General features: G+C 30.2%; 3 protein-coding genes across 6 annotated transcripts in view; 1 reads left to right on the top strand and 2 right to left on the bottom strand.

The window, feature by feature from the left end:
* Positions 1-661: 661 nt before the first annotated feature.
* On the bottom strand, positions 662-2,623 carry LOC119603406 (probable tubulin polyglutamylase ttll-15). Its single transcript, XM_037955428.1, is given in 7 exon segments — positions 662-867; positions 937-1,031; positions 1,034-1,149; positions 1,215-1,324; positions 1,326-2,188; positions 2,191-2,386; positions 2,485-2,623. Coding segments are annotated over 7 exon segments (1,539 nt in total). The 5' UTR covers positions 2,527-2,623; the 3' UTR covers positions 662-750.
* A 4,119-nt stretch (positions 2,624-6,742) lies between these two features.
* Positions 6,743-11,531, top strand: LOC119603403 (lysophospholipid acyltransferase 7-like). The gene is given in 7 exon segments (XM_037955424.1): positions 6,743-7,035; positions 7,038-7,098; positions 7,208-7,334; positions 7,418-7,613; positions 9,168-9,319; positions 9,414-9,790; positions 9,862-11,531. Coding segments are annotated over 7 exon segments (1,458 nt in total). The 5' UTR covers positions 6,743-6,887; the 3' UTR covers positions 10,259-11,531.
* The window catches only part of LOC119603402 (uncharacterized RING finger protein C2F3.16-like), a 26,952-nt gene continuing 23,996 nt past the window's right edge, over positions 10,394-13,349 (bottom strand). For 3 of the 4 annotated variants that reach the window (XM_037955420.1, XM_037955421.1, XM_037955422.1), the window contains exons 4-6: positions 13,161-13,319; positions 11,644-11,922; positions 10,394-11,533 (exon numbers count right to left, since the gene is read on the bottom strand). In XM_037955420.1, the coding sequence (XP_037811348.1) occupies positions 11,378-11,533; positions 11,644-11,922; positions 13,161-13,319 (594 nt within the window). In that variant the 3' untranslated portion in view covers positions 10,394-11,377. The remainder of the gene's footprint in view (positions 11,534-11,643; positions 11,923-13,160; positions 13,320-13,349) is intronic. The other variant, XM_037955423.1, reaches the window with a different exon arrangement.

Here is a 13,349-nt window from a genome sequence, read left to right as displayed (position 1 = left end):
TATATAGTTTTATATATAAAACTTTTCGAATTTAAAGTTTTCTATAGAAAACAGTTCGAATATAAAGTTTTCTATAGAAAACATTTCGAATAAAAAGTTTTCTATAGAAAACAGTTCGAATATATAGTTTTATATAGAAAACATTTTGAACATAAAGTTTTCTGTAGAAAACAGTACGAATAGAAAGACATCTACGGAAAGCTTTTTGAATCGAAATTTTTTCTATAAAAAACAGTTCGAAAAGAAAGTATTCTATAAAAAAACTCTTGGATTAAAAGTTTTCTTTACAAAATGTACATAAGAAACTATTCTATAGAAACCTGTTTAAACAGAAAGTTTCCTATTGAAAACTGTGCTATAAGAAAAATGTTCGTATAGAAAGCCTTTAAGAGAAAACTGTTCGAATATAAAGCTTTCTATAAAAAAGGTTCAAATAGAAAATTTTCTATAGAAAAATATTCGATAAATGGTTTTATAGAAAACTATTCAAATAGAAAGATCTCTGTAGGAAACAGTTCGAATAGAAAGTATTCTGTAGAAAATATAGAAACTTTTCTATAAAGAATGATTACTATAGAAAACATTTGTTCTAAAGAATCTTAAAAATCCGTTCTTTTTTAACAAAAAATGACTTACTGTACAACTTAAATATATTTTTTTATTAAAAATAAATATTTATTTTGAGATTTACTCTTTTGATGTTAGCTGCCAATAATTTATATGCATATAAATCTTCTAATTTATGTATTTTTAAATACACCAGCTAGAGTCATATTGACATTTATAATAAAACCAGCGTGTCATCCAAGCATTACGTTTTGTCATATTTTGTACTTCTGTTGCAATATCAAAGTTCTCTGGTTGTAACTGCAAAATATTAATGTCAAGTAAATATTAATTATTAGATTTTTAATTAAATAAATTAAACATGCTCACAATTGGTTTGGGAAATATACGTTTCATGCTGATTCTATGTAAATGTTCATGATGTGCCTTTTCCAATATTTCATATTCACTGCCACTAAGACAGGTAAACACAAATCACATTCCCGACTATTGCAGGATTTATCACAGCCTTGATCAGCGCAATCGTTAATATTTGTAGCTAAATTTTTTTCGGATGTTATCATTTCTCTGACTTCCTCAGAACTAAAAATAAGAAAAATTTCCTCAATTAAAAAAAATTATAAATCAATTAAAATTATTTGTTTTACCTCTCCTGAAGAGTTCTGTTTTGCAAAGGCGAGCCTATGCCCACCATATTCATAACACTGTATAAAATTTGTTCATACAGCAGAGAATTGGGCTTAAAGTGGGCCGACGAGGAGATTTGGTGACATATTCGCCTCCATTAGATGTACTTTAAGATTCTCATCAATGATTAAATCGAAACGCATTAAATCAAAGAAATTTTTAGTTTTATATGAACGAAGTATACCCTTAATATCCTGTTCTTTGGCTAAAACTGTGCGTCTGATAATATCCTCTACTTGTAGCCAAATACCGGAAGGATTTTGGTTTTGATCTCGTACATAGGCATCAAAAGCACCACGCATACTGCCTCCTAAACGTTTGTAGTATTTAACTAAAGAAGGTACTTGCCAAGTGGGCAAATAATCATCTCCCACTACATATTTATCCACATTAGAGGCATCAAAGGGATGATATTTAACAGGGCAATAGCGGAAAAGTACATCGCCACTATAGATATAAAGACGTAAGGGATCAATTGAGGTGATGACCACATAAACGCCAATATCAAATTTATAACCATCAACCAGGAAAGGATTTTGCAAGAATTCCTGCACAAAAGAATCATTTGAATATAAATTTATATCTTCTGGTGGCCGTATGGCTATATGACGATGTTCATTATGTTTCTCTACAAATAAAGCCTTTGGATTTTGCTCCACATAATCCAGAAACTCCTGCCGCTGAGAAGGTAAACGAAAAGCCCTAGGCAGAAAGGGTAGAGGTGTTGTTGACAAATCCACTTTGTTGGTAATAAAGCCACAGCCGGGAAAATGATTAACCATTTGATGTTTTTCTAAATTTTTCATACGTTGAGGCATTTTTATGAAAGGATAATCATGAGCCCACAAAAGATTCCAATTATCCTCCAAGTTGACACGTTGATAGCCCAGTCTGTCCAGTACATTGATAACATGTATTAAGTGTTCCTCAGTTTGCTTTTACCATAAATAGCATAAGTGCCTTGAGGAACTACTTCTTCCTTTCTAACATCCTGTTGTTTAGGCCAATTCCAATAGCTGCATTTAGTGGGTAACAAATCCACCAGAATGGCAGTTGCCAAAGTGGCCAGCAAGAATACGATTACAGAGTGCACAGGAATTGCGTGTTTAGCATCTTTAATGTCTTGAGATTTCTGTAAAAATAGAAATCTTGTTACCCTCTACTCTTAACTGGTCTAACAATATGTGGGTCAAAACAAACAAGAATTGTTTACACAATTTATTAACATACCACTTTAGTCTGAACATTTGCTTGATTATTTTCGGCATCCATTTATTAATTATTATAAATAAATAAAAAATTATTTAAATTTAACTTTAAACTAAAAATAAAAACAAAAAACTTAACAAAAAACTTTCACCAAAAAAAGTGAGAACAGTAAAGACACAGAGTTGTAATTTTGTGTATTAAATTCCTTAGACAGTGTTACCATTTTTAACTGAGTTCTGTTATTGATTTAGTAGGGTGGTATAATAAATTATTAATTGGAAAGTTTTCTATAAAAAACAGTTAGAATTGAGTGTTTTCAGTATAAAAATATCAGAAATCGATACAAATGAAAAGTTTTCGATAAAAAATGTTCGAATAGACAATAATCAAAAGAAAACTGTTCAAATACAATATTTTTCCATAAAAAACTGTTCGAATGGAATACTGTTCAAAGTAATTCGTTGAATAGAATGGTTTCTATAGAAAGTTATTTGAATATGATGTTTTATATTGAAATCTTACAAATGTAATTGAAAGTTTTCTTTTATATAAAAATCGTACAATGGAATATTTTCTATAGAAAAATTTTGCTATAAAACTTTTCTATTAAAAAGTTTTCTATAGGAAAGTTTTCAATAAAAAACCTGTTGAAACTTTAATATAGAGAATTTTTATATCAAAATGGAACAGCATATTTTTTGGTTATGTTTTCTTTAGCGAAATGTTCCAATGAAAAGTTTTTTGCATCATATTATAAAAACAGTGTTCAGAAACTATTAAATTAATGTTTTCTTGAATAGAAAATTCTCTATAGGAAGGTGATTGCATAGAAAGTTTTATACAGAAAAATGCTTTAATAGAGGTGTTTCTTTAGAAAAGAGTCCGAATAGAAGGATTTCTATAGAAAAGTGTCGGAATACTAAGTTTTCTATTAAAATCTGCGTGAATACAAAGATTTCAAATATAGAAAATTGTTTGAATAGAAAGTTTTCTAAAGAAAACTTTTCAAATTTAAAGTTTTCTGGACAAAATTATTCGATTAGAAAACAAGTACGAAATTATAGTCGGGCGAGGCCGACCATATAATACCCTACACCTTTGACAAAAATATAATGTGATTTAGTTGCCATAATAAAGCATTTAAGTTGAATTGTACCTTGCCTTAGACATACATACTTAAGCCGTTTATTGTTGAATAAAATTGTGGACATTTAAGTGAAATTTTGATGGGGGCTTTTCATAGGGGCTAGGGTCATATGAGAACCTATTATTATGGAATTCGTGGGGGTCATCAAGTCTTGTATACAATTTGGTTATTGCAGCTTTTGTCGAGATATGAGTATATTAAACATAATTATGAACTTAAAAGCCCTATTCGGCGGGTTCAGTTGTATGGGGGCTAGGTGAAATAATGGACCGATGTAAACCATTTTCAACAGGCTTCATCTACGGTACCATAAAAGATCATGTGCCAAATTTCATTGAATTATCACCAAAATTGCGACCTGTAGTTTGATTACAAGTTTTTAAAAGCCTTATTCGGGGGTTCAGTGTATGGGGGCTAGGTGAAATAACGGACCGATGGTAACCATTTTCAATAGGCTTCGTCTACGGTACCATAAAAGATCATGTGCCAAATTTCATTGAATTATCTCTAAAATTGCGACCTGTAGTTTGATTACAAGTTTTAAAAGCCCTATTCGGGGGTTCAGTTGTATGGGGGCTAGGTGAAATAATGGACCGATGTTAACCATTTTCAATAGGCTTCGTCTACGATACCATAAAAGACATGTGCCAAAAATTGCGACCTGTAGTTTGATTACAAGTTTTAAAAGACCTATTCGAGGGGTTCAGTTGTATGGGGGCTAGGTGAAATAATGGACCGATGTTAACCGTTTTCAATAGGCTTCGTCCCTGGGACAATAGAAGATCATGTACCAAATTTTATTGAATTATCTTCAAAATTGCGACCTGTAGTTTGATTACAAGGATTACAAGCCGTATTGGGGGGGTTCAGTTTGTATGGGGGCTAGGTGAAATAATGGACCGATCTTAACCATTTTCGACATAAATCGACTCAGAAAATGATTCTGAGCCGATTGGTATACTTTAAGGTGGGTATAGGACCAATATTATTGTGCGTTACAAACATCAGCACAAACCCATATACCCTCCCCACTAAAGTGGTGTAGGGTATAAATAGCACTATTTTATAGAAAAATAGTAGATCAGAAATATTTTTTTAGAAAAATAGTATAGAAAAATAGTCAAATAAAAAGTTTTACATAGAAAACTAATCGAATGGAAGGTTTTCTTTTATTGAAAACTGTTGGAATGTAATGTTTTCAATAAAAAAGTATCGGACTGGTAAATTTTCTATTGAAAATTGTAAAACTGTACAGATTTCTATATAAAGCTATTCGAATACAGATGTTTCTATAGAAAACAGTTGGAATAGGTATTATTTTATTGGAAATTGTTCGAATATAAAGTTTTTCTATAAAAATGTTTTTCGAAGACAAAAAGTTCACTTTTATTAATTTAAAATGCCATACTTTTATTGTAACGGTAAATATACGTAATTCTTGTCAGCTGTTCAGTGCAGGGATGTCAATATGTTATTTAATTTTATAAACGTAATTGTAACTTTTTAAAAAACTTTATCGTACTTCGACTGGTACTTTTTGAGTTTTCCATAAAATTAAACCTAGAAACATAATAATAAATATGTAGAGCCCGGAGTAAATTATAATCTATAAAAAGGGACTTTTTAGTACTTTTTCGTTATTGAACCTATAGACATGAAATTAAACCTGTAGGGCATGGAGTAAGTGAAAACATATAAAACGGGACTTTTTGGAATTTTCTATTATAATGAATCTAAAAACATAAAACTAAGCAATCAGGGACTTGAGTGAATGAAAATTTAAACTGTAGTATTTCTGGTAATTTTTCGTTCTTTAACTAGTACTTTTTGAATTTTCTAAAATATTGAATATATAAACATAAAATTAAACAGGAAGAATCCTAATTGAACGAAATTTATCTCGTTTACGTCCATTTTGCAAAAAGGGCTCGATATCAATCGAAATCTCTATAGGCCATAATTGACCTGCCCCCTTCAATAATTGATTTTAACGTTTTCTACGTAATGTAACCCTCTTAGAGAAATCAGTTTATAGCTAATACATCATTCCAAAAGTTATCATTATGATAGAATTATGGTAGAATTAAAAAAAAAATACTTTAAATTATAGACAACTTTGTCCATAATTGACCCAATTCCACATTAAGTACCTAATCCGAAAATCACGGTGACGTTCTTATTAATCTAATGATCAAAGTCCATATATATATGTATATGACCACTTCCAAAATTTACTTTTTTACGACATATGATTTGCCGAATATAACTCTTACTTCTTACCTATTTTAATCATAAAGAAATTACCGCTAAAATAGGAATAGTCTGCCTTTAGAGTTGCGAGTTTTCATACACTCTAATAATGTTTTCAAAGTGAAACTTTTGGAATATTTTTCAATCTCTTTGTGATCCCTTTAAATGATGTTGTTCTGGAAGAACTTTAACATCCATGTAAACATTTTGGGTAATAAATTAGGGGACTACCAATGAGGGGAGCGGAACCTCCCATATGAATTAAATACAAAAATTCGTTCATCTGGGAAACTAATAGAACTAAATTCTTCAAATTTTGCACAAAGAACTTTAATATTTATCTGAACATTTTGGAGAAAAAAGGGCGGACTTTCATATGAATTAAATAGAAAAATTCGTATATCTGAGAAACTATTAGAGCTAGAATCTTCAAATTTTACTGAAGAACATTTAGAGAATTACGGGCGGACTTTCAATGGGGGGCTTGGCACTTCCCATATGAATTAAATACAAAATCTTGTATATCTGGGAAACTATTAGATTCAAATTTTTCATAGATTAAATTAAAATCTTAATTAAAGATTAAATTAAAATCTTAATTAACGTTCGGAATAATTGGCGAAATTGCATAATTTCTCACACAACTTTAGAGCTTGCTCTGTTTTGTTGTTATAAACAATATATTTGCTTCCAAAATCCCATTTTCTGATCTCTCGGATTCCGTTTTTATTTAAAATCGTTGAAAATTTAAAAACTAAACGCAGTTGAAAACTTAGCCGGCTTACAGTCGGTTTTAAAACCGCAGCCGTCATATTTAGTGTCAGTCGCCGCCGTCGTTAATATTTGTCTGCTCTGCATCAGTCGGTGGTTGTTTATTTTCATTTTCCAACAACTGCGGAAAAAAAACAGCACAAATTTAATTCGTAATAATACGAAAAAAATACAAAATTATTAACAAAAACTAGAGAAGAATGCACAACTAATAATTATCTATCAATAAAATTATAAATTACACTGCAAATACAACATGGAACTCGATGATATAATTTATGTCGCTTGTCTGTTGACCTGCATAGGAGCCGGGAATTATGTGAAGAAAATACCCGATGAAACCCAAAGGAAATTCCTTAGTACAGGATTTGGTCTGTTAATGGTATTCCTGGTATCAGGATGGCATACTTGCATTGCCTAATATCGGCCGGTTTGGGTGCGGCAGCCGTAATTTATGTCCACCCTAGGTAAGTGTGAATGACACCAAAATTGAAATGAAAATTTATAAAAAGAATTATGTTTTTGCATAAATTAATTTACATGTGCACTTTGTATTTTTGTTACACACAAAAACAGCAAATGCCATTTGGCGGCCTTTGTTGCCATGTTTGGTTACTTGATGTTTTTCCGTTTAATGGATTCATTTGGTTTCTCCGAGCCACCCAGTCATACGAATATGATACAAATGATTTTGACCTTGAAGGTTTGTAACTAACAGTAATCTAAGTAATTGGCTTATAATACGATTAGAAACAATAGTCATAAATCTTATTAACTTTTATGAAGGTGGCTGGTATTGGTTTTGAAAAAACTGCCTCTTGGAAGAAACTTCAACAGCGTGAAAAAGAACAAACTGACAAGCAAACCGTTTCGGGAGAAGCTGGTCAATTGGTTGAAATTACCGATTATGATGTGGAAATTCAGTCAATTAACATAGTAGAGTTATTCCATTATACTTTCAACTATATTGGCATACTTACGGGTAAGTGTGAAAGACGACGCTTATTTTCTTATTATTAAATTATCAATTTAGTTTTTTTTAAAGCAGTACACATAGATATTTTGATAAGCTTTTTTTTGTATCATTGTTAGTGGCTACTGCCAGCTGGCGCGAATTATAATATTATTAGTTTTATTGTATTGTATTACCGGGTTTAATGCAAATTTTATAGTGCTTATCAATAGGGTGACCATATTGATGACAAATTAATAAAAATTTAATGAATATTTATAAATATGCTGCTTAATAGGGTAAGCTGATGTGTGGCTATAAATAGATGGACAAAAACTTATTAATCAATAGCAGATTAACATTAAATATATACACGTCTTCTTCTTCTTTGACAACTGATCGATGGCAGACATTTTGTTACAGAACTGATCATAAACAATAGTTTTCTATTAAAAAAGTTATCGAATGGGAGGAATGTTTTCTATAGAATGTCAAATGAGTGACACATGTTTCTATGAATAGGAATGTTTTCTATAGAATGCCAAATGAATGAAACACTTTTCTATAGAACACTGATCTAGATTTTTTATAGAAAGTTAATCACTTAATCCATCGAAACAGATCAAACACAAACTTTTTGTAAAAATTTGTTTGAAAATAAGGTTTTTTTTTATAGTATTTGATTTAGTAAATTATAATAGTTGATGAAAGACAACATTTTCTATAGAAAACTGATCGAAAACAAAGTTTTCTATATGAAACTAATGGTAGAAAGAGTTTTTTCCAAAGAAAACTGATCGAAGCAACATTTTCTACTAAAAACTAATAGAATACAAAGTTTTTCTATAGATAACTGATCGAAGGAAAACATTTTTCAAGAAAACTAATCAAAAACAAAATTTTTCTATAGAAAATTTATCAACGACAACCATTTTCTATAGAAAATTTATCGAAAACTGAACTGAAACTGATTGAAAATACAATGTTTTTCTATCCGAAACTGATCGAAGGCAAAATTTTCTATAGAAAACTGATCAATGATAAAATTTTCTATAGAAAATCGATCAAAGACTGCATTTTCTATAGAAACCTGGTGGAAGACAACGTTTTTTTTTAGAAATCTGATCGAAAACAAAGTTCTCTATAGAAAAGTGATCGAAGATAATGTTATCTATAGGAAACTGAACAAAGAATTAGTTTTCCGTCGAATACTGAACGAAGTCAAAGTGGATATCATTGAAACATCGATCAAAAACAACATTTTCTATAGAAATCCGATCGTAGACAAAGTTTTTTTTATTGAAAACTGATCAAACACAAAGTTTTCTATAGAAAAATTATCGAAGACAAAGTTTTTCTATGAAACATGTCGAAGACAAAGATTTTTCTATAAAACAGATTGAAGATGATGTTTTGCATAGCAAGCTGATCGAGGAAAAAGAAATCTAATAAAAAATTCTCTATTGAAAAGTAAAAAGAGTTTTAAAGGTGTTGGGATAAAGTCTTTTTTTAAAGAAAATCAAAAACAAATCACTAAACATAAGATAAATAAAGCTTTATTAACATATTCATTTTTATTTAAAGGTCCCTATTATCGCTATCGCACATATCGTGATTATTTCGAAACACCTTTCAAAAATTATGCTCCCAATGTACAGGCCACCGTGGAAAAGCTTAAAAGTGCTGGTATTTATTGTGCTTTATATCTCGTAGCTAATTATTTTTATCCTTTAAGTGTAAGTATAACAAGAAAAAAAGCTAAATTTTTATGTAGAAATATTTTAATTATAAACAAAAACCAAAATACAAACCATTGGCCCCGCCCCATAGTACGCCCTAAGTGATGAATTCTATACACAACGTTCCTTTTTCTATCGTCTAATGTATGTGTGGCCCACTTTCTTTATATTCCGTATGCGCATGTATACCGGTCTAACGTTGAGTGAGTGTGTCTGTACTATGGCAGGCTTTGGCGCGTATCCCGATGAATCAGATGTGGCCAACGGTGAAGGTCCCCGTAAACAATATCAGCATTTGAAACGTGATGCCGATAAAAGAACGTATAACTTTACTTCAATAGTTAATACGCGTGTCATGAACGTGGAGAAATGCTGGACCTTCCGTGAGGCCATGAAACATTGGAATATTTGTGTACAATATTGGTTGGCAGTGAATATATACAAGTTGTTCCCTAGCAAGAAATATAGGTGAGAATACGAAAGCACATTGTTATCATACTTCTTTGTTATGGAGAATCATTTGTATTTATTTGCTGTAGAACTGCTGCCACACTACTCTGCTCTGCCTATTGGCATGGCTTTCGTCCGGGTCATTATTTCTGCATAATGGGTGCTCCCCTGTATGTGCCCCTTGAAGATATGTGGAATAGTTTAGTGCGCAAGGACGCCACTGGCCTGCAGCGTCAGATTATTGATGTTTTATTTTGGATATCGAAATTTTTTGCTTTCAGTTATTTAGGCACCGCTTTTCTTTTGGTATCCTTTGGTAATATATGGAAATTCTATAGCTCAGTTTATCATATTGGCTATATAGGCTGGGCTCTAATGATGGCTTTGGGTATTTATTTAACAAAACAAAAGAAATTAGCGGAGAAACGTAGAAAACGAGCCGAAGAACAACAAGCTGGTGGCGAGCACAAAACAAAAGTACAATGAGTTAACAATGTATTTTAACGAATGTCTTCTAGCAATAGTCTTCGTTGTTTTTTTTAACAAATAGCGTTTTATTTTTTTATTTTTTATATACTTTTTTGTAAACAAACATTCGCACAAAATGTTGTTGTTTTTTTTGGTGTCATTTAAATTATAGATATTATAGTTATTACAGCTTTTTTTTATACACCTTTTTTTATAGAGAATTTATTAGCTTTTTAGCAGGTTTTGTTTTTGTATACTTACGTTTAATTAAATAATCATTAATGAATATTATTATTGGCTTAATTTGTTTGCTTTTGGAAAAAAAAATATGTATAATTTATTGTTTAATTAAAACTAGTCTTTAGGCACTCAATACAATACTTTTATTTTAACACAATCATTTGGGTTTGAAAAAAAAAAATAATTATAAAAATTTTGCCACAATAACATAATATGTACTTGAGATACAAATTTAGTATAATTAATAAACAGCCCTATTCTGTTAAAGTTCTAAAATAAAGTTGTTATTGCAGTATTTCATTCTAAATGCTTTCGAATATAATTTATTATAATTTTTAATACCCATTCTACAGATTAGGGCTGTAGTTTTTCAAATATTAATTAAATTCTTTTAAAAGGGCTTTAACAAATTAGTATTCAAATTTATTTCCCTACAATTTAACTAGAAAATACATTTCTATTCGATACCAGCTCGAAATCAGCTTTTAGATTTATTTTTTCTAAAATATAAATGCAATAAATTTTGTCAAAGTTTTCCTTATATACGCAAAGAAAAAGGAACATTTTAGTTTTAAAATTTTCTTTACTTAATTTCTTAAAAAAAATTTAGTTCAAGGTGGTTGGTATTTTTCTCCATCTACAGCTTTTTAAACCTAAAACTATATTCTTCATAGTAAAACAATTTCTTTAAATTCTTGTAAAAAGAAGTGGCAAGTAATCTGTGTAGAAAAAAAAAAACAAATTTAGAATATATTTTCGAATAAACTAAATATTAAATTTTTCAATTTATGCATTGTAGACGTCTTTAGTACAGAAGCTTTTGAAAACACCAAATGTCATGCAGACGTGGATTCATCTGAAATTATTAACATTATAAAGTAAATATAATTTTGTTAATTAATTACTGAAGTCTAATAAAAAAAATGTATTATTTGTAAAATTGTTTAAATTACCTGTTACCAGAGACATGCGTCTCTTAACATCCTGTGTAGTATTGTAAGCGCCACAGTTAACACATTTTAAACCAATAAAATGGAATTTTGTTTTGGAAGTCTATAGTAAACAATATAAGATTTAAGGATATTATTTCTTAATAACAGGTAATATCTAAGTAAAATGGACAAACGTCCATCTTACTTTAATTTAATTATAATTTCCTTTACCTTATGACAATCATTACAAAATATATGTATTCTTTGATTTTCATATTTCTTAGGTATGGGCATTAATTCAGCCTGTGCATCCAAATATTCCCATAAAGCTGTCATATCTATTAGTGATGTCTGACATGTGGGACAGGTATAATGGCCAGAGGTTAATAGCTGATCAAAACACATTTTATGCAGTAGATGACCGCAGTCAGGAATGTGACATGGAATGCGTGAGGTATGTATATCGCCCAAGCACACTGGGCAGTGAGAACGTGATATATTTTCTACGCACTAAAATGAAATAAAAAGAAAAAATTGTATTAAGATTAAGTTTGGGTAAGTACAAATATAGTATTGTGGGTACGAAGAGAATTTTGTCCCTTTATAACCCTGCAAAAGTTGAGACTATTCCGCACACATGTGTAAAGAGTACTCAAAACGTATACAAATATATGATAAAATATACTCCATTGAACATTGTGGTGTCCTAGGTAAGGACCTCGTAATCCACACATACATTAAACTAATTCCAAAACTATTCCCTTGCTACAATCGAATTCGCAACATGGTCCTATCCAATGGGGACTATGGAGCATGTTGTTTTCAAAAAATTCAACATGGTCCATGTCTGCATTACATGGGACTACTAAATGGACCATGTTGTCCAATATTGTTTACAGGGGAGTAGTTTTAGGACTACATAAATGGAGGAAATAATCCCCATATGCATAAATGCTTAATAAAGTTCTTGATGGTATATTGTAGGAATCTTTATAAGGACGGGGGTAAATCTTTTCGTTTAAAAATCACTGATTTTTTAAAAAAGATTAGATGACAGTGGGCATTTTTAGTTTTTTTTTGCTAGTAAAACATGTAGATTTAATGAACAAAATACAATTTTCGCAAACAAGTTGTTTCTTAAAGGAAATGTAGAGTTCCGTTTCTTATGAATAAATATGATTCCTAAACCGGAAACTTCAAAATTACAACTATATCTTCCTTACAACATTACAAAACTACTTCCAGGCATTTAAAATTTCTTGTTAATTATTCTGTTGTAATAATTATATATAAATAACAGATTCGATATTGATGAGGGTATAATAAACCCGCATCAATCATAAAATTAACAAAAATGCCAAACAATTAAAAAATAACATAATTTTGAATTAAATTAAACAAACAATAAGCCTAAATCAATTTAAATTAAAAACAAATCATCTCTAAAACATTCGAAACATCTCAAAGTCATTAAAAATAATACTCATACATAAACTATTTCATTATAACATTTAAAATATTTTCAAACTTTTAAATTCTCTACCAGTCTAAGCACGCGATTTAAGCATCATAAAATAAATTCCCCTAACACTTTGATATCGTATATGTTTTAATTAAAATTCCCCATAAAATTCTTTTTAATAACTAGCAACAAACAATATTTAAAACATTTCAAACATTTTCTTTTACAAAAAAGCCCGTTTAACATCAAAGCCTCTTGTTACCCCGCGTAATTATAACTAACTTACCCTGTGGCCATCAATTTTCAATTGTATGGGTAAACACATATTGCAGACTTTACAGTGAAAGAAATTCTCTCTACCACCAATGCGACAAATGCCACACTGATCGCAGTGATATTGACGTTTATTGGAATCATCAAAAAGATTGCAGATCAAGCAGGTGTACTAGAGCAAATTCAAAATATTTTATTAGTA

The sequence above is a fragment of the Lucilia sericata genome, unplaced genomic scaffold, assembly GCF_015586225.1.
Source record: "Lucilia sericata isolate MDLA Ls3-8-SP2 unplaced genomic scaffold, ASM1558622v1 Contig000302F_arrow, whole genome shotgun sequence".
NCBI lineage: Eukaryota > Metazoa > Arthropoda > Insecta > Diptera > Calliphoridae > Lucilia > Lucilia sericata.
Note: the sequence above shows the minus strand (reverse complement) of the source record. Positions and strands in the feature narration are given on the sequence as shown.